The 19,404-nt window shown below is 57.7% G+C and overlaps 1 protein-coding gene across 1 annotated transcript in view; it reads left to right on the top strand.

Moving 5' to 3' along the window:
* SMYD5 (SMYD family member 5) overlaps nt 1-19,404 on the top strand; it is a 35,009-nt gene that overhangs the window by 7,219 nt on the left and 8,386 nt on the right. The window contains exons 4-9 of the mRNA XM_048508772.1: nt 1,111-1,232; nt 2,544-2,613; nt 3,518-3,622; nt 10,760-10,822; nt 12,641-12,711; nt 14,698-14,804. Coding sequence (XP_048364729.1) covers nt 1,111-1,232; nt 2,544-2,613; nt 3,518-3,622; nt 10,760-10,822; nt 12,641-12,711; nt 14,698-14,804 — 538 coding nt within the window. The remainder of the gene's footprint in view (nt 1-1,110; nt 1,233-2,543; nt 2,614-3,517; nt 3,623-10,759; nt 10,823-12,640; nt 12,712-14,697; nt 14,805-19,404) is intronic.

Raw genomic sequence — 19,404 nt, 5'->3', positions numbered from 1 at the left:
TCTGCCACTGCAGTCTGGCCCACCAAGGTGCCTCCCTTTGGGAGCTTCCTCACGCAGAATGTGAAAGCAAATGGCCTTCTGCTGCTCCTGCCCCTGAGCACCTGGTATGATAAGGCATCTGCCATCTGAGATCAAGGAGGATCAAGATTGGTAGCCATAGATCGACTTCTCCTCCATAAATCTGTCCAAGCCCTTTTTAAAGCTATCCAGGTTAGTGGCCATCACCACCTCCTGTGGCAGCATCTTCCAAACACCAATCACATGTTGTGTGAAGAAGTGTTTCCTTTTATTAGTCCTAATTCTTCCCCCCAGCATTTTCAATGAATGCCCCCTGGTTCTAGTATTGTGAGAAAGAGAGAAAAATGTCTCTGGCTCTAGGCATTTTCTACCCCATGCATAATTTTATAGACTTCAATCATATCCCCCCTCAGACGTCTCCTCTCCAAACTAAACAGTCCCAAACGCTGCAGCCTCTCCTCATAAGGAAGGTGCTCCATTCCTTCAATCATCCTCGTTGCTCTTCTCTGCGCTTTTTCTATCTGTTCGATATCCTTTTTGAGATGTGGCGGGGAATTTCTCAGTCAATTACCATCACCTAGGGACACAATATCAGTTACATTTTGTTGAATACAACCATTTTTTAAATTAACCAAATTAGCTTATGGTGGAGACAAAATTGTGTCAGACCGAGCATTACTCGTATGATGGACACAATAGCCTTTGTTGGAAGCTTCAATACAGTATCTGGAAAGACAGCAGGAGGATTTGATGAACTTGGAGACCGGTTTGCGTTTGAACAAGACACCTTCCTTATCTAAGTTCAGCCCATCAGGAGCCTTCATGATATTAATGAATTGTAATCTAGTTCCTTCCAGTCTGTCAACCACATTTTTCTGTTCCTCCGATGATAGTAATCTGAAGTCAGCAAGCGCCTCTTGTACTAAATTAGCTGGCAGGGTTTTATTTATTTTATTTACTTAATTTATTCCTTGCTTTTCTCCCTGGCAGAGACACAGAGAGGCTTTCGGTAGGCAGCCAACGCAGTGTAGCTGTTCAGAGCTGTGGGCTTTAATCTGGAGTTAATCCGGACTTGTCTCTCCTGTTTTGTAGGTTGTGTATTGCAGTCCAGAGTGCCGGCAGGCAGCCTGGGACCAGTACCACCAAGTCTTATGCCTCGGACCCTCCAGGGAGGACCCCAGCCACCCCCTCAACAAACTGCAAGAGGCGTGGCGGTAAGCTGGACAGAAACCCGTGGCCTGCGTTTGTTCGTTCGTTCCTTCAAACATTGGCATCCCGGCCTTCACCGTAGTTCAATGTGGCTTACAATCATAGCTAAGAACATAAGAACTAGCCTGCTGGATCAGACCAGAGTCCATCTAGTCCAGCTCTCTGCTACTCGCAGTGGCCCACCAGGTGCCTTTGGGAGCTCACGTGCAGGATGTGAAAGCAATGGCCTTCTGCTGCTGCTGCTGTTCCTGAGCACCTGGTCTGCTAAGGCATTTGCAATCTCAGATCAAAAAGTTCAAGATTGGTAGCCATAAATCGACTTCTCCTCCATCAATCTGTCCAAGCCCCTTTTAAAGCTATCCAGGTGAGTGGCCATCACCACCTCCTGTGGCAGCATATTCCAAACACCAATCACACGTTGCGTGAAGAAGTGTTTCCTTTTATTAGTCCTAATACTCCCCCCCAGCATTTTCAATGGATGCCCCCTGGTTCTAGTATTGTGAGAAAGAAAAATTTATCTCTGTCAACATTTTCTACCCCATGCATAATTTTATAGACTTCAATCATATCCTTCAATCATATCCCCATATGCAGTTCAATGCATATGGGGTTTGGGGCCCGCCTTTTGTGAAAAAGAGTCTTAAGGTCACTGCGACTGCTCTTTGGGCTGAATCAGTTGCATGTGGAAACTGAGCGGATCACGATCCGGATGATTGGAACACAACACCGCAGTATCTGAATGCTTCGACTGTCAGTCTGCCCCCTATGTTTCTTTGACTTTTTGGAAAAGGCAAGCATTTTAGTCGTTGAGATGTTGGTTAAGAAGAGTTTGGATTTATATCCCCCCTTTCTCTCCTGTAAGGGGGCTCAAAGGGGTTTACAGTCTCCTTTCCCTTCCCCCCCACAACAAACACCCTGTGAGGTGGGTGGGGCCTAGAGAGCTCCGAAGAACTGTGACTAGCCCAAGGTCACCCAGCTGTCATGTGTTGGAGTGCACATGCTAATCTGGTTCCCCAGATAAGCCTCCACAGCTCAAGTGGCAGAGCAGGGAATCAAACCCTGTTCTCTAGATTAGAGTGCACCTGCTGTTAACCGCGATACAACTCTGGCTCTCAACAGATACATACATTGGTTGTTAATAAATACTGCTAAATAAATACAGGTTCTTGCCTAAGCACCAAGTTCCGAGATCTCGAGTTGTGAGGCTGGGAGAGATTTCTGCTCGAAGGTCCAGTCGGAGGTGATGGCTGATCTGTGGGGCAACTGACTGGGCGCCTGGGAGAATGACTTGCGTTCTCCTTCTCTGTTGTATCCAGGAACATCCATTACCCGCCGGAAACGTCAAGCATCATGCTGATGGCACGGATGGTTGCGACCGTCAAGCAGGTGAGTGTTTGGGCGGCCACAGTGTAGCCAAGCGTTCTCACTTGCTGGGTAATTGTGTCCGTTGCCTGTTGATCCTCGCTTCGTTGACAGGTGGAAACGGCCAAACAGAGGCATGACTCTCCCGGGGAAAAATATGAAAAAGAAAAATAAGGCCTCACATACTTACAGGAAGTGCTTACCATAGAGTTCTTGATGATCCTAGAACTACCCGGAAGTGACAAAGGGTAGCTCTAGGAATTGCCACGGTAAGCACTTTCTACAATTAGATGAGGTCTTATTTTTATTTTGTAATTCCCCACCCCACCCCCGGGATGTTGCCCCCAGCCAGTTGTAAGGAATTCCATAGACGCAGAAATAAAAGGCTTTGGTAGTGAAAGTCCATTTATTAAGACATCTTAGAAAGCTCAAGTACACGCAGTGGCAGGAATGACACTTCCCGCCAGAAGCACAGGTTATAATACCAGTCACCCCATCCTCCCTTCCTGATTCCCATGGGAACGGAGACTTCATCTCCCGCGCAAAGATAAAGTCTACCACACGTGCATCTGGGCTCCATCAGCCTCGGCTGTAATGGAATGCACTCAAGGTTACTTCAGCATCAACACCATTGAATCCTTTACACCAGTGACCTGGATCTTATAAATCTGTTCCAGTAGCATGGTCAATGTCCTTCAACAGAAGGATTCTTCCCTAATGACTTCAGAATTTCCAGACATTTTACGTCTCTGTTGCTGGGCTCAAGTCTGGCCGATGTAGGTTAGCTTTTATATAAATTTGTTGTAAACCCAAGCAGGTAAATAAATAGTTATTGGTTCAGAAGATGTTGCTGCTCTCATTCCAGGGCACTAGGAGTTTGGGGGATGGTGGATAAAGAAAAACTAAAGTTCCTGTATTTTCCTTCCAGGCCAAAGACAAAGACTGGTGGATCAAAGTGTTCTCTCAGTTCTGCAGCAAAACCGCCAACGAGGAGGAAGAAATTGTCCACAAACTTCTGGGGGAGAAATTTAAGGTCAGGGCATCCCTGAAAACAGAAGCATGTCACAACACGTCAGGGCAGCAGTGGTGCAGGAGGTTAAGAGCTCGTGTATCTAATCTGGAGGAACCGGGTTTGATTCCCAGCTCTGCCGCTTGAGCTGTGGAAGCTTATCTGGGGAATTCAGATTAGCCTGTGCACTCCCACACACGCCAGCTGGGTGACCTTGGGCTAGTCACAGCTTCTCGGAGCTCTCTCAGCCCCACCTACCTCACAGGGTGTTTGTTGTGAGGGGAGAAGGGCAAGGAGATTGTAAGCCCCTTTGAGTCTCCTGCAGGAGAGAAAGGGGGGATATAAATCCAAACTCCTCCTCCTCCTCCTCCTCCTCCTCTTCTTCTTCTTCTTCTTCTTCTTTTTCTTCTTCTTCTTCTTCTTCTTCTTCTTCTTCTTCTTCTTCTTCTTCTTGAGATGAATTGGGGCGGTGGGAGACACCACCTTACTTGGTGAATGGAGGCGGTAAACATGTTGAATAGCTTAGCCGTGCCAACTTAGGAGCAGAGGATGGAAGCACATGGAATAAAGTGGAAGCTGCTTAGAATCAGTCTACCACCACCCATAAAACCGTGTTGCCTGCATGACTTTTCGGGCAAATCTGTAATGAAATCCATGGAGATGACGCTTCCCAAAGGGCGGGAAGCTACGGGGAGAAGGTTTCAACAGTCCATAGGGCTTTCGGGATGGTTTGAAGCTTCTGCACAAACCGAGAGCAGCCTTTGTCATGGCCTCAATGTCGCTGGCATTCTTGGCGCCACCCAAGAACTGCGGTGGGCTAGGGTGCAGAGTTTCAAAAGCCAAAATGTCCAGCGAGCGGGCATGCGTGGCGAAGCACAAGAACTTGCTTTGCCCGGAGGAGGCCGCGTGCCAACATTCCCCCCTCAAGCAGAAGCTCCAATCTCAAAGCGCGGTGGAGTGCTGGCCGCTGGGGGCTCATGGCCCGCCTCTCCATTCCCGCGGGAAAGGAGAGCCCGAGACTGGGAAGCGAGGGGTGGAGGGGAGGCCGGTTACGTTTAGAGATGAAGGGTGACAGCCAACCCCAGCTGGGAGGGGAAAGAGGCGATTAGTGGAATGTCACCAGCAGGCAGCTCCACTTGCCTCGAGGTATTGGCCAGCGTCAGCCAGTTTGTTGAACAGGAAAAAATGGTGTGGCGAGAAAAAAATCATTGCGCAGTTGCGAACATCTTGAGGGGGGGTGGAAGAGCTGCCAGGTTTTATGATCCGATAGGCAGAAAGGGTGCCAGCCTCCAGCCAGTGGCGCCAGAGTGGAAGTGCTGCTTGATGGCCGCGGTCTCCTTGTCTCCACAGTCCAGTTGAGTTCGGCACCGGAGAATTTTTTAGACAAATAAGCACCGCGGAACCAGTCTACCATCTTTATTTTTCTGCAACAGGGCTGGCGGTGCTTTGTCCGGCGTCCGCGTGAACCACAAGCGGGGAGATCTGGGTGAGAATTGCTTTAGGATAGGTTAGGTGAGTAGCATGAATTTTAATAGTTGAAAGGCTGTTTGGCATTTCCTCAGACCAGAGAAGGGCCCGGGCTTGGCGGACAGTGAATCTTTACCGCCAGTGGCCAGAGGTCTGTGAGAGGAAGTCAGTTCAGCAAATTGGGGTATAAAATCCGCGATAGAAATTAGCAAAACCAAGCGACTGGAGTTCTTCGCGGTTGGTGAGGCAGGCCATTGGAGGACTGCATCAATTTTAGCAGGATCCATTTTAGCCCTAGGCGAGATCCGATAGCAAATGATCAATGGAGGTCCTGATGAAAACAGCATTTGGGAGATTTGGCAAAGGGGTTGTCAAACAGAAAGCGTTTCAATACCTCGGACCAACATTTCATGCTCTTCTATAGTTTCGCGAGTAAATTAAAGCGTCATCTAAATATATACAACAACTCCCTTGTACAGTAAATCATGGAGAACCGTTGGTAAGGCCATGAAGCTCCGGGGCCCATAACCCGAATGGCATTATTAAATATTCAAACTGTCCAAACTTTGTATTAACAGTCCAGGTGTTCATATCCTTCAGCATTCTGACTCTGCTTAGTAGCTTCTCTCAAGTCTAATTTGGTAAAAATGGAGTATGCATCCTAAAGGATCCTTGATCAAAGGCAAAGGATATTTGATGGACAGGAGACGCATTGAGACCTCTCGATAATCTGTACAAAGCATAAGGTATACTTCTTTTGACAAACAAAAGCGGGAGCAGCGATATCAGTATTGTTTGGTAGCCCTTGCGTATGAAACGCGAGCAAAGGTTCTTGTCTAAGAAAGCGAAGTTCCTTCTGGTGGGACTCATGGGTAGATTCTACCCTTGAGCGTGCGCCCCTGGTTGTATGACAATTTACAGTCAATTCTCTGTGGGGTGGCAGTGATGGCATTCCTGCTCCTGAAAAACTCTGGCTGAATACAGTATGCAGGTGGGATGTCAATAGAATCCGGGGAGCAATCACTGAAACCAGAGAGGAAGTGTCAGAGGCGTTGGATTTTCTTCCAATTCATGTGTTCACATAGAGGAGGGTCAGTGAATTCTAGGATCCCTTTTCTGAAATGGTGCAGTTTCATGTAACAACAACCAAGGCATGCCCAAAACTGGCGGAGTGTTTGGCCACTGGCTAAGATAAACTAATTTTCTCCCAATGAATTACGAGCGGAGAGCGGCTGTGTTTTAGATGGGCCGGTCCTTACGTTTCGAGGGCTGCCGTCCATTTTAGGTGAATAGTATGGAAGCCAGCCAGGGAATTGGTCCAGACCTGGCTCCTCTACCACCTGGGGCGCATTAAGCAGTGGGAGCAGCGGAATCCACGGGCAGAGGCTATAATGCGGCGAGAGTGTGTTTTAGCGGGTTGGCCAGAAATGCTTGAACAATGGCCGGGCTTCACTCACGCGCGTCAGGTGGGCCCCATGTCCATAGGGCTGAAGAAAGACAGACAGCTGCTTCCCCTCACTCTGGGTAGCCGCCGGTCACGCTTTAGAGCGAGCCAGTGGGGGCCCGGTCCACGGCTGCGTGGGGGTTTGGCAGGCGAATGCAGCGGAGCTGGGGCGGTGGTTTTGCTTAGCCCAGGACGGTGGCGGCTGGATGACCTACATCCGCAGTAAGAACACAGCGAAGTACGTTCAGAGAATTGGTTTTACGGTAGAAGCGTGGGCTTGACCGGGTGGAGCGCGGTAGTGAACGGTGGCCTCGGCCAATGGCGTATTTCAAGCGAGGCGCCGCGAGACTAACTGGATCCAGTATCTGCAATGATGCGAGGAACCGGTTAAAAACACAGTTTCATTAACGCTATCCACAGCATCGAGAAGTATTAAGCGTCTCATGCGTTCCGGAAGGCCATCAGGAGGAAGTCGAGGCAGCCGCAAATTCCGCGGACAAATTCACCACCAGCGGTTGCCTTGCTGGATAGTTTTGATGGTCGCCGGATAGCTTCATTCGGCGCCTGGATCTTGGCAGCGCTCAAAGCTTGGAGGAATCACGGGCACTGTCGAGAGTCCCTCATCCTGCAAATCCTAAAACAGTCCACGAACCAGTCGGCTGCCGCCCATGGACAGGCGGTAAGCCATTATTTCGGCGTTGAACGGTAGAGATCATCATGATCTTCAAGTGGGCATTGAGTTGCAAGATGAAGTAGGGGAAGTTTGGGCGTCCATCAAAGCGGGCGAGGAGGAGGGCTGTGCTCCGGAGGGCGAAAGTAGCCCGTTAAATCTTGGCCTGCTGGGAGGTGGTTCGTAGCTGAGCAGGTTAGACTGAAATTGTACAGGGGAGGAGAGCTGGAATGCGTACCGCTGGCGACTGGTGGGGCCAGATGCATTATTTTGGCACCCGGCATGATCGGCAACAGCATGAGTTTCCAACTAGCGGCCCTCCTAGTGCTCCTTAGTTCCACCTCTCCCAAGCAGCCAGCTCCCTCTCCTTCTGAAACCAATGCATCTTGAATTAGCATGCAAAGCAGCTTTTCAGCCCTAATTTAAGCAGTTAGATCGTTTAGGGCTTCCAGTGAGTTCACTAGCGTCGCCAGGCCTGGTAACTGGCGTTGCCGTTGTAAATCAGTCTGGTTGTTCAGGACTTTATCATGGACTGACAGATTCTGGGCATATTGCGTTAGATGGCGTCTTTGTACGGTCCAGCTTCGAGCTGAACTTCTTTCGTTGCTGTTCCCGAGTCCCTCTGCAGGGTTTGGCTCTGCTGCAACTGTGCCCGTTCCTCCTCCATAGCTGGCGTTCCGCGGTTCCATGCGGCAGGCATCCTGAAACGCCCCACTTCCTCATCCCAGTCTTCTCTCGATGGGAGAGGGAAGCCGGTCCGGCTGGGAATGCAGGCTTTCTTCAGACTCGCCGTCATCAGGAAGCGAGCCCTCGGAGACACCGTAACGCCCGTAATACGGTGGCTCCCGAGACACCTCGGAGTCGCGGTCGCCGGACGGATGAAGTCCGATTAGGCGATACGGATACCCCTCCCAATTCCAGGTTGAGTCCCGTGTCCTTTTGGACCGAGGCTCCCAGATGCTGTGCCAATGGTGAAGTTTCCTTGGGAGTATCACCAGGGTCACGAAGTCCAGGGAATCGCTTCAATGGATTCCTGTTGCCGTGATGAAAGGTGGTCCAAGCCCGTCTCCTCCATGACAGCTGTATCTGAGGTTTGTAATCCACAATGGTGAACGGTAGAGATCCGCTTCCAGGCGCTCGATCCATGGACAGCGCCCCCCAAAGCGACTCCATGTAAGTCCTCCTATCGTCGCTGCCACGCCCCTCGCTCCAACGGAGTAAAGGGAAGACTTCGCGTTGATACGAGGGACGGGAAAGAGAGCTACCAGCGAGGCCCGCTCTCCTGCCGGTTTCTCTAGATCCAGGGCAAAAGGTCGGAGTCTCCCCTTTGGGGAGCTACTCTCCACCTCTCACAGGTAACATTCAACCTCTCCTCTCCATCGCAAGACAAGAGGTCCACTGCACAAGAATATAGATGAATTAGGATTCCTGCCACAATGTAAGGGAATCTATAGGACGCAAGAAATAAAAGGCTTTGGTAGTGAAAAGTCCATTTTATTAAAGACATCTTAGGAAAAGTCTGGTACACGAAAGTGGTGGAATGACACTTCCCGCCAGAAGCACAGGTTGTAATACCAGTCACCCCATCCTCCCTTCCTGAGTTCCCATGGAAGCGGAGACTTCATCTCCAAGAAAGATAAAGTCTCCCGATGCCATCTGGGCTCCATCGCCTCGGGCTGTGGAATGCACTTCATATTACTTGCATCAACACCATTGAATCCTTTACACCAGTGAATCTGGATCGCATAAAATCTGTTCCAGTAGCATGGCCACGTCCTTCAACAGAAGGATTCTTCCCTAATGACTTGTGAATTTCCAGACATTTTACGTCTCTGTTGTTGGCCCAAGTCTGGCCGATGTAGGTTATTTTATATAAATTTACAAACCCAAGCAGGTAAATAAATAGTTATTGGTTCAGAAGATGTTGCTGCTCTCTCATCTCCAGGGCAATTCAGGGAGTTTGGGGGGATGCAGGATAAAGAAAAGCTAAAAGTTCCTGTATTTTCTCCTTCCAGGCCAAAGACAAAGACTGGTGGATCAAAGTGTTCTCTCTCAGTTCTGCAGCAAAACCGCCAACCCAGGGAGGGAAGAAATTGTCCACAAACTTCTGGGGAGAAACCTAAGGTCAGAGGGTACTCCTGAAAAATGCGAAGCCATGTCACAACACGCGCCAGGGCAGCAGTGGTGCAGAAGGAGGTTAAGAGTTTCCTGTATCTAATCTGAGGGAACTTGGGTTTGATTCCCAGCTCTGCTTTGAGCACAATGTGAAGCTGGTCTGGGGGAATTCAGATTAGCCTGTGCACCCCACACACGCCAGCTGGGTGGACCTTGGGCTAATACAGCGTACCGGAGCTCTCTCAGCCCCACCTACCTCACAGGGTGTTTGTTGTGAGGGGGGAAGGGCAAGGAGATTGTAAGCCCCTTTGTGTCTCCTGCAGGAGAGAAAGGGGGGATATAAATCCAAACTACTCCTCCTCCTCCTCCTCCTCCTCCTCCTCTTCTTCTTCTTCTTCTTCTTCTTCTTCTTCTTCTTCTTCTTCTTCTTCTTTTTTATTGGCATATAAAACAGGACAACATTTTAAACCAAAACAAGGTTAAGAAATGCAGTTAAAACTACTGATTTCCAGTCTAAAATTTGCAACAGTTTCACAAAAGCTGTTCAGGAGATTGGGTATCTTTAGGGCATAGAAACAAAGAATGGTCAAGTGTTTCAACTGTAGTCCTATCACACGAACAAACTCTTTTAGAACGTTCCATATTCTTAAATCTTCCCTCCAGCAGAGCTGATGGCAGCACATTACATCTTGCAGTAGCCAAGGCTCTCCTCTGGGTGGGATTAATCAGCAGACGAAGATATGCTGCCATAATTCCTCGCTCGCATGGGATTAATAACTTAGTCGGAGAACAGGTTGTCTTGGCAGCAAGAGTCAAATTATGAAAATCAAGATCCAAGAGCCTATTCTGAACTAGTCTGAAGGCTTCCACCTTTGTGAGCATAAGGAGTGATTCCAAAGGGAAACCAATAGCTTCAACCTTTCTAAAGATCAAAGTATACCATTCTGAAATAAAGTGATCTGATAACAGAGAGGGAATATAGCTATTGGATCCCACTAGAAAATGTATATGCAGCCAATATTTTATGGCCCTTATCCATGCCAAGGTTTCTAGAGTTGTTTGGCCCATCTCTATGCACAACGCAGCATAAGGCACAACAGAAGCATGTCAAGTGGCTGACCTATTGAGATTTGAAGGGCGGCTGATTGTAAGTGATTCTCAGAAGAGTCCTGCAGGATCAGACAACTCCAGTGGTGTACCTAAGGTATGGCAGGTAGGGTACGTGCCCTGGATGCCATTTGAAGGTGAGCCTGCCTACCGCCGCTGTGGCTCAGTGCACCTCACCTCATTCTGCCCACCAGTCCTCTAGGGTCATGAAGCAACCAGCCTCTTCAACCTCCAGGCCTCAACTTTGCATATTCTGCTTGCATATTCTGACCCCCCTGTGCAGTTTCTGGCACTCCCCCCCCCCCCAAATCACATTAAATGTACTTTTTCCTTCTTTGTGTTTGGTTGACTTCTCTAGGGCCAGCTGGAAGTTCTACGTGTGCTGTTCACAGAAGCCCTTTACGACGAGCACCTCAGCAAGGTAAGTCCAAAACCTCTGACCCCTTTCCTTTGGTACCTTGGGCTAGCCACAGTTCTCTCGGAACTCTCTCAGTCCTACATACCTCACAAGGTGCTTGTTGTGGGGAGAGAAAAGGAAAGGAGTTTGTAAGCCATTTTGGGACCCTTTACGGTATGAATCCAAATGTTTTTTGTTTGTTTGTTTCTTTAAAAACAACAACCTTTATTAGGCATATAAAATAAAATCTGATACATTACCCAGATAAATTTGTGATGTACAGAACGAAAATATAATCAAGACAAAGACAGAAGAACTGTATCTAACTTTAGACGTTACTTAGACGTTACTTACAGAGTACCATCACATAAGAGAAATTTTGCTGTTTTTTCCAAGAGCACAATGTCTGAGTTATTTAACAGGACTCCCAAAACTGTCAGAATTTAACAGGACTCCCAAAACTGTCAGAATCACTTACAGATTTATCTAGGACCAGACAAGGAGAGAAATTCCTGATACCCACATATCTCGGGCAGCGAAGTATAACGTGGGCAAGAGTCCCCACTTGATTCCACTTGAATCCAAACTTCTTCTTCATACCGTCAGACCCTCAGTGAAGGTCATAGTGTTGTGGTGGCAGCTGCTGCCAAAGCAGTGTTTTTAACAATCTGTACAGCCAGTCCGAAGAGTAGCTGGACAAAACCCCACCTATTTTCCGAAGACACTTGGCGGGCACCAGTAAAGGTGTTGATGGCCCTTGGGGGCCATGCCATAGAGCCGGAGGTGCCAAGTGGCCAACCCAGGGTCCTCAGAGTGCAAGGAGATGATTGATCTGAGGTGGAAACATCTCTGGCTGTTCTCCCTACCGAAACATTCAGCCCCTGCAGTTGTGAGCGAGTAGGGATTGCAGGAGAGGTTTGGTTTTTTTTTTTTTATAGAAAATTTTATTAAGTTTTAAAACATCTTACAATAGTAATACCTTGGTACCACACTTATATATCCAACATATTGAGTTTTTGTCTGTACAACATAACATTCTTCAAACTATATTGGTCAAGTAGTGACCTGTATGTAAACAGAAAAACGAAACAACCATCAACTAATCTATTTCACTGTATCCTTTCTTAAGAGACTAATTTACGTCTCTTTTTCAATGTTATTTATTAATTTTTCTAGAATATACACTTCTTCCCCTTTAATTGACTCCGTCTGAAATTACTAGCCTTCCAGATCTGAATCGGTGGGCTTTATCCCAGTTATTTCTCACTCTTTTTCCTCCTTCCATTTTTTTCTGTTCTTTCTTTTTTGTATCTTTACTGCTCTGACTTTTTTGGTTTTGCTGAGAAATACAATGTTCTCTCTATTACTAATAAACTCTACGATTCCTATTTCTTAATTATTTGTCTTATATCTATTACTTAACTAACACCAACATATTATCAAACTTCATTTACATAACTAATGCAGACTTATTACTCAATATTAATTCATCTTATACATCACCCATCATCGTTATTATTACTATCCTTGACTTTCTGAGACTTAAACTATATAAACAATATGATAATAATGTACTCTTCTTTAATTCTGTGCTCTGTTCTTTTGTTGTCTATCTTCATCCATTTCTATACAATCCTTCAAATAAAAAAAAGACAATCAAATTTATAAGAAAAGACAGCTGGATAGTTGGAGAGGAGAGAACTTAAAGTTCATTGCTTCATTTATTTTAACATTGTGTCTAAGTATTCAATATATAATTTCCAAGAGGTTTGGTTCTTGATGCTGGTACTCAGCCAGGAGGCAAGATTGACGGGTGCAACTTTGCTTGTCTTCTCCCAACAGTGGTTTTCCCCTGAAGGCTTCCGCTCGCTGTTTGCCCTGGTGGGTACCAACGGCCAAGGGATGGGAACCAGGTGAGTAGAGCCAGGTTTCTCTTTATTTGTTCCCAGCGTTTGTTAACTGCTTTCTTTCTTATGACGCTCAGGGCATACAGTACAGTTAAAATGCACAAGAAAACTTTTTTTAAAAAAATCAAAATTTACAGTTGCAGTTTAAGACGGCTACTAAATTTATCCAAATGCTGCTGTTACTGTTTGGTGGCTAAGTCGCTCATTGTGCCTTTCTTTTTCTGTCCTTGGCCACTGCGACGGCCACTCTCTGGGCGTGTTCTTGCACTGGAAACAGAATGAGATGTGTCATGGAAGATGCTATCGCTACAGTAAAGGGAAGTCACATATGACTGTGAAAAGCATCTTTGCCTTTTGATCTCCTGGAGGGAGGACGGGAAACTATGCAGAGGTGCTAGGATGAAACTTCAAAGGCCTAAGTTACCTCATGGCCTGAACAGAGTTTTCCTGAGAAGGGGAAAACAAAGGTTTTTGAATTCCATCTTGAGACGTGGTCAGGGAAGCATCTCTGGGCCATGGGTTCCCGGAATGGGGACAAAGAACCAAAAGGAATGTAACCAGTTGAGCCATCTCTTACTGCATTTATGTTTTATTTCTTTGTTTTGAACTTTTACAATAAATCCTTGAACAATCAGCTGGTCTGGAGTCATTAGGAGGGAAAAGAACACAAGACCGAGGTGAGATAAGAGTGGCTCTCCCAAACTTAATCTCAGCCTCAGTCGTCATAAGATGGTAGAGTGATAGGGTTATTGTGGCAATATGATAGGGGAAGGGAGAACCCCCTACGTTCCTCTGAGCTCCTTGGAGAAGAGATGGAAGACCACCGTGATAACAGAAGTGGTCCACCTTGTCTTGCTGTTGTACATGAAGTGCTTTGGATGTTCTTGAGCTGGCGTCCCGATCGTGGGCTCCCTATGCGCCCAGACAAGGCTTCTGATTGGCCACTGGAGATTTTATTCGCCATGCTGCTTTTTAAATTTTATTTATTTATTTATTTATGTCTTCGATTTTTATACCGCCCGATCCCCAGAGGGCTCCGGGCGGTGAACAACACAATTCAACATCAAACAGGAGCAGGTCATACACAAAATATAAATACATAGGCTCCATCTCATAATCATCAATAAAACAACCCAAAACTCATAAAACAGCAAATAACAATTAATACATAAATAAACAAGAGGCGTCCAGTGTAGTCGTGCCCGCGAGGTCAGCGCAAGAACGAGACGAGACGCGGTGATAACATCTGGTGGAGAGTGCCAGCAGCGGGAGCGCGAGTGTCCGTGCTCCTAGCGACTCTCCCGCGTGCTGGTTCTTGGCACCTTTTATTATGATTCTAGCGGGGGCGTATAGAGGGGCGGAACGGGGGGGATTCCGGGAGAGCGGGAGACTGAGAGATCATCATGTGATGCATGATCTCACCTGGCTGCTACGTGCAGAGAGGAGCATCAGCGTCTGGGCCTAATCCTCACCTGGGGGCAAGACCATTGTCCCTTTGTCCGGGACACCCGGTGGTTGTGAGCCAGGTAGTTCATGACCCGTGACTCATCGGGGGATGAGGGGTGGGGGAGCGGTGCGACCAGAAGGCCGTAGGAGCGCCGGTGTTCCAGCGCTCTACTTACGGTGCTGCTGGGTCAGCAGTTCATCCCTACAGTCCAGAAACCTCAATTTAAAACCTACCCCCAAAAAGGGGGATGGCGGGCCCCTCAATATGAGGGGACTCTGATGTAGCAGCACCAAGGCAAAGAGCAGTAAGGGGGCACCATTTTTCATAACATTGGTTTGGCAGCAGCTGCCCTCACAACACAAGGATGTTCACTGTGTTACCGAAGTTTCGCCACAGCAGCCATTTTGGCTCCGGCTGTTCCTTCTGTTTTGTGGCCGTGCTGTGCCAGGATTCCAAAGATGCCCGCAGGATCGAAAAGATTAAGGATCCCTGCTCTACAATGTGGTTGGATCTGTGACTGATGCTCTTCCTTTTGGTCCCTGCAGCTCCCTAAGCCAGTGGGTCCACGCCTGTGATTCCTTAGAGCTTCCCCCCAAGGAGCGAGAGCAGTTAGATGCATTCATAGACCAGCTTTATAAGGATATCGAGAAAGGTGGGTTATTCTAATCAGCTGGACGAAATTATTGGGGCAGCAGCCGCTGAGTGTGTAGTCCTTGTCTGGCTTCAGGGACGGCCGTTGTCCGTTGCTAGACAGCCTCATGCTTCTTTGTGGAATGTGGGGGGTTGAGTCAACGCATGAGTCGTGTGCACGTCCCTTCTACCTGAAAGAGCATAAAAGAATCCCTGTCACAGCAGATTGGAGCCTTCGTGGTGTACTGGTTAAGAGCAGGGGCACTCTGATCTGGAGAACTGGGTTTGATTCCCTGCTCTGCCCACTTGAGCTGTGGACTCTTATCTGGTGAACTAGATTAGCTTGTGCACTCCAACACATGCTGTCTGGGTGACCTTGAGCTAGTTCGGAGCTCTCTCAGCCCTACCTACTTCACAGGATGTTTGTTGTGGGGGGGGGGGGGGGGGGGAATGGGGGTGGGGGGGGGGGGGGGGGGGGGGGGGGGGGGGGGGGGGGGGGGGGGGGGGGGGGGGGGGGGGGGGGGGGGGGGGGGGGGGGCGGGGGGGGGGTAGGGGTGGAGGGGGGGGGAGGGGGGGGGATGGGGGGGGGGGAGGGGGGAGGGGGGGGGGTGGGGGTGGGGGGGGGGGGGGGGGGGGGGGGAGGGGGGGGGGGGGGGTGGGGGGGGGGGGTGGTGGGGGGGGGGGGGGGGGGGGGGGGGGGGGGGTGGGGGGGGGGGGGGGTGGGGGGGGGGGGGGGTGGGGGGGGGGGGGGGTGGGGGGGGGGGGGGGTGGGGGGGGGGGGGGGTGGGGGGGGGGGGGGGTGGGGGGGGGGGGGGGTGGGGGGGGGGGGGGGTGGGGGGGGGGGGGGGTGGGGGGGGGGGGGGGTGGGGGGGGGGGGGGGTGGGGGGGGGGGGGGGTGGGGGGGGGGGGGGGTGGGGGGGGGGGGGGGTGGGGGGGGGGGGGGGTGGGGGGGGGGGGGGGTGGGGGGGGGGGGGGGTGGGGGGGGGGGGGGGTGGGGGGGGGGGGGGGTGGGGGGGGGGGGGGGTGGGGGGGGGGGGGGGTGGGGGGGGGGGGGGGTGGGGGGGGGGGGGGGTGGGGGGGGGGGGGGGTGGGGGGGGGGGGGGGTGGGGGGGGGGGGGGGTGGGGGGGGGGGGGGGTGGGGGGGGGGGGGGGTGGGGGGGGGGGGGGGTGGGGGGGGGGGGGGGTGGGGGGGGGGGGGGGTGGGGGGGGGGGGGGGTGGGGGGGGGGGGGGGTGGGGGGGGGGGGGGGTGGGGGGGGGGGGGGGTGGGGGGGGGGGGGGGTGGGGGGGGGGGGGGGTGGGGGGGGGGGGGGGTGGGGGGGGGGGGGGGTGGGGGGGGGGGGGGGTGGGGGGGGGGGGGGGTGGGGGGGGGGGGGGGTGGGGGGGGGGGGGGGTGGGGGGGGGGGGGGGTGGGGGGGGGGGGGGGTGGGGGGGGGGGGGGGTGGGGGGGGGGGGGGGTGGGGGGGGGGGGGGGTGGGGGGGGGGGGGGGTGGGGGGGGGGGGGGGTGGGGGGGGGGGGGGGTGGGGGGGGGGGGGGGTGGGGGGGGGGGGGGGTGGGGGGGGGGGGGGGTGGGGGGGGGGGGGGGTGGGGGGGGGGGGGGGTGGGGGGGGGGGGGGGTGGGGGGGGGGGGGGGTGGGGGGGGGGGGGGGTGGGGGGGGGGGGGGGTGGGGGGGGGGGGGGGTGGGGGGGGGGGGGGGTGGGGGGGGGGGGGGGTGGGGGGGGGGGGGGGTGGGGGGGGGGGGGGGTGGGGGGGGGGGGGGGTGGGGGGGGGGGGGGGTGGGGGGGGGGGGGGGTGGGGGGGGGGGGGGGTGGGGGGGGGGGGGGGTGGGGGGGGGGGGGGGTGGGGGGGGGGGGGGGTGGGGGGGGGGGGGGGTGGGGGGGGGGGGGGGTGGGGGGGGGGGGGGGTGGGGGGGGGGGGGGGTGGGGGGGGGGGGGGGTGGGGGGGGGGGGGGGTGGGGGGGGGGGGGGGTGGGGGGGGGGGGGGGTGGGGGGGGGGGGGGGTGGGGGGGGGGGGGGGTGGGGGGGGGGGGGGGTGGGGGGGGGGGGGGGTGGGGGGGGGGGGGGGTGGGGGGGGGGGGGGGTGGGGGGGGGGGGGGGTGGGGGGGGGGGGGGGTGGGGGGGGGGGGGGGTGGGGGGGGGGGGGGGTGGGGGGGGGGGGGGGTGGGGGGGGGGGGGGGTGGGGGGGGGGGGGGGTGGGGGGGGGGGGGGGTGGGGGGGGGGGGGGGTGGGGGGGGGGGGGGGTGGGGGGGGGGGGGGGTGGGGGGGGGGGGGGGTGGGGGGGGGGGGGGGTGGGGGGGGGGGGGGGTGGGGGGGGGGGGGGGTGGGGGGGGGGGGGGGTGGGGGGGGGGGGGGGTGGGGGGGGGGGGGGGTGGGGGGGGGGGGGGGTGGGGGGGGGGGGGGGTGGGGGGGGGGGGGGGTGGGGGGGGGGGGGGGTGGGGGGGGGGGGGGGTGGGGGGGGGGGGGGGTGGGGGGGGGGGGGGGTGGGGGGGGGGGGGGGTGGGGGGGGGGGGGGGTGGGGGGGGGGGGGGGTGGGGGGGGGGGGGGGTGGGGGGGGGGGGGGGTGGGGGGGGGGGGGGGTGGGGGGGGGGGGGGGTGGGGGGGGGGGGGGGTGGGGGGGGGGGGGGGTGGGGGGGGGGGGGGGTGGGGGGGGGGGGGGGTGGGGGGGGGGGGGGGTGGGGGGGGGGGGGGGTGGGGGGGGGGGGGGGTGGGGGGGGGGGGGGGTGGGGGGGGGGGGGGGTGGGGGGGGGGGGGGGTGGGGGGGGGGGGGGGTGGGGGGGGGGGGGGGTGGGGGGGGGGGGGGGTGGGGGGGGGGGGGGGTGGGGGGGGGGGGGGGTGGGGGGGGGGGGGGGTGGGGGGGGGGGGGGGTGGGGGGGGGGGGGGGTGGGGGGGGGGGGGGGTGGGGGGGGGGGGGGGTGGGGGGGGGGGGGGGTGGGGGGGGGGGGGGGTGGGGGGGGGGGGGGGTGGGGGGGGGGGGGGGTGGGGGGGGGGGGGGGTGGGGGGGGGGGGGGGTGGGGGGGGGGGGGGGTGGGGGGGGGGGGGGGTGGGGGGGGGGGGGGGTGGGGGGGGGGGGGGGTGGGGGGGGGGGGGGGTGGGGGGGGGGGGGGGTGGGGGGGGGGGGGGGTGGGGGGGGGGGGGGGTGGGGGGGGGGGGGGGTGGGGGGGGGGGGGGGTGGGGGGGGGGGGGGGTGGGGGGGGGGGGGGGTGGGGGGGGGGGGGGGTGGGGGGGGGGGGGGGTGGGGGGGGGGGGGGGTGGGGGGGGGGGGGGGTGGGGGGGGGGGGGGGTGGGGGGGGGGGGGGGTGGGGGGGGGGGGGGGTGGGGGGGGGGGGGGGTGGGGGGGGGGGGGGGTGGGGGGGGGGGGGGGTGGGGGGGGGGGGGGGTGGGGGGGGGGGGGGGTGGGGGGGGGGGGGGGTGGGGGGGGGGGGGGGTGGGGGGGGGGGGGGGTGGGGGGGGGGGGGGGTGGGGGGGGGGGGGGGTGGGGGGGGGGGGGGGTGGGGGGGGGGGGGGGTGGGGGGGGGGGGGGGTGGGGGGGGGGGGGGGTGGGGGGGGGGGGGGGTGGGGGGGGGGGGGGGTGGGGGGGGGGGGGGGTGGGGGGGGGGGGGGGTGGGGGGGGGGGGGGGTGGGGGGGGGGGGGGGTGGGGGGGGGGGGGGGTGGGGGGGGGGGGGGGTGGGGGGGGGGGGGGGTGGGGGGGGGGGGGGGTGGGGGGGGGGGGGGGTGGGGGGGGGGGGGGGTGGGGGGGGGGGGGGGTGGGGGGGGGGGGGGGTGGGGGGGGGGGGGGGTGGGGGGGGGGGGGGGTGGGGGGGGGGGGGGGTGGGGGGGGGGGGGGGTGGGGGGGGGGGGGGGTGGGGGGGGGGGGGGGTGGGGGGGGGGGGGGGTGGGGGGGGGGGGGGGTGGGGGGGGGGGGGGGTGGGGGGGGGGGGGGGTGGGGGGGGGGGGGGGTGGGGGGGGGGGGGGGTGGGGGGGGGGGGGGGTGGGGGGGGGGGGGGGTGGGGGGGGGGGGGGGTGGGGGGGGGGGGGGGTGGGGGGGGGGGGGGGTGGGGGGGGGGGGGGGTGGGGGGGGGGGGGGGTGGGGGGGGGGGGGGGTGGGGGGGGGGGGGGGTGGGGGGGGGGGGGGGTGGGGGGGGGGGGGGGTGGGGGGGGGGGGGGGTGGGGGGGGGGGGGGGTGGGGGGGGGGGGGGGTGGGGGGGGGGGGGGGTGGGGGGGGGGGGGGGTGGGGGGGGGGGGGGGTGGGGGGGGGGGGGGGTGGGGGGGGGGGGGGGTGGGGGGGGGGGGGGGTGGGGGGGGGGGGGGGTGGGGGGGGGGGGGGGTGGGGGGGGGGGGGGGTGGGGGGGGGGGGGGGTGGGGGGGGGGGGGGGTGGGGGGGGGGGGGGGTGGGGGGGGGGGGGGGTGGGGGGGGGGGGGGGTGGGGGGGGGGGGGGGTGGGGGGGGGGGGGGGTGGGGGGGGGGGGGGGTGGGGGGGGGGGGGGGTGGGGGGGGGGGGGGGTGGGGGGGGGGGGGGGTGGGGGGGGGGGGGGGTGGGGGGGGGGGGGGGTGGGGGGGGGGGGGGGTGGGGGGGGGGGGGGGTGGGGGGGGGGGGGGGTGGGGGGGGGGGGGGGTGGGGGGGGGGGGGGGTGGGGGGGGGGGGG

Source organism: Sphaerodactylus townsendi, linkage group LG10, assembly GCF_021028975.2.
Source record: "Sphaerodactylus townsendi isolate TG3544 linkage group LG10, MPM_Stown_v2.3, whole genome shotgun sequence".
Taxonomy (NCBI): domain Eukaryota; kingdom Metazoa; phylum Chordata; class Lepidosauria; order Squamata; family Sphaerodactylidae; genus Sphaerodactylus; species Sphaerodactylus townsendi.
This window is presented reverse-complemented; position numbering and strand designations above follow the sequence as displayed.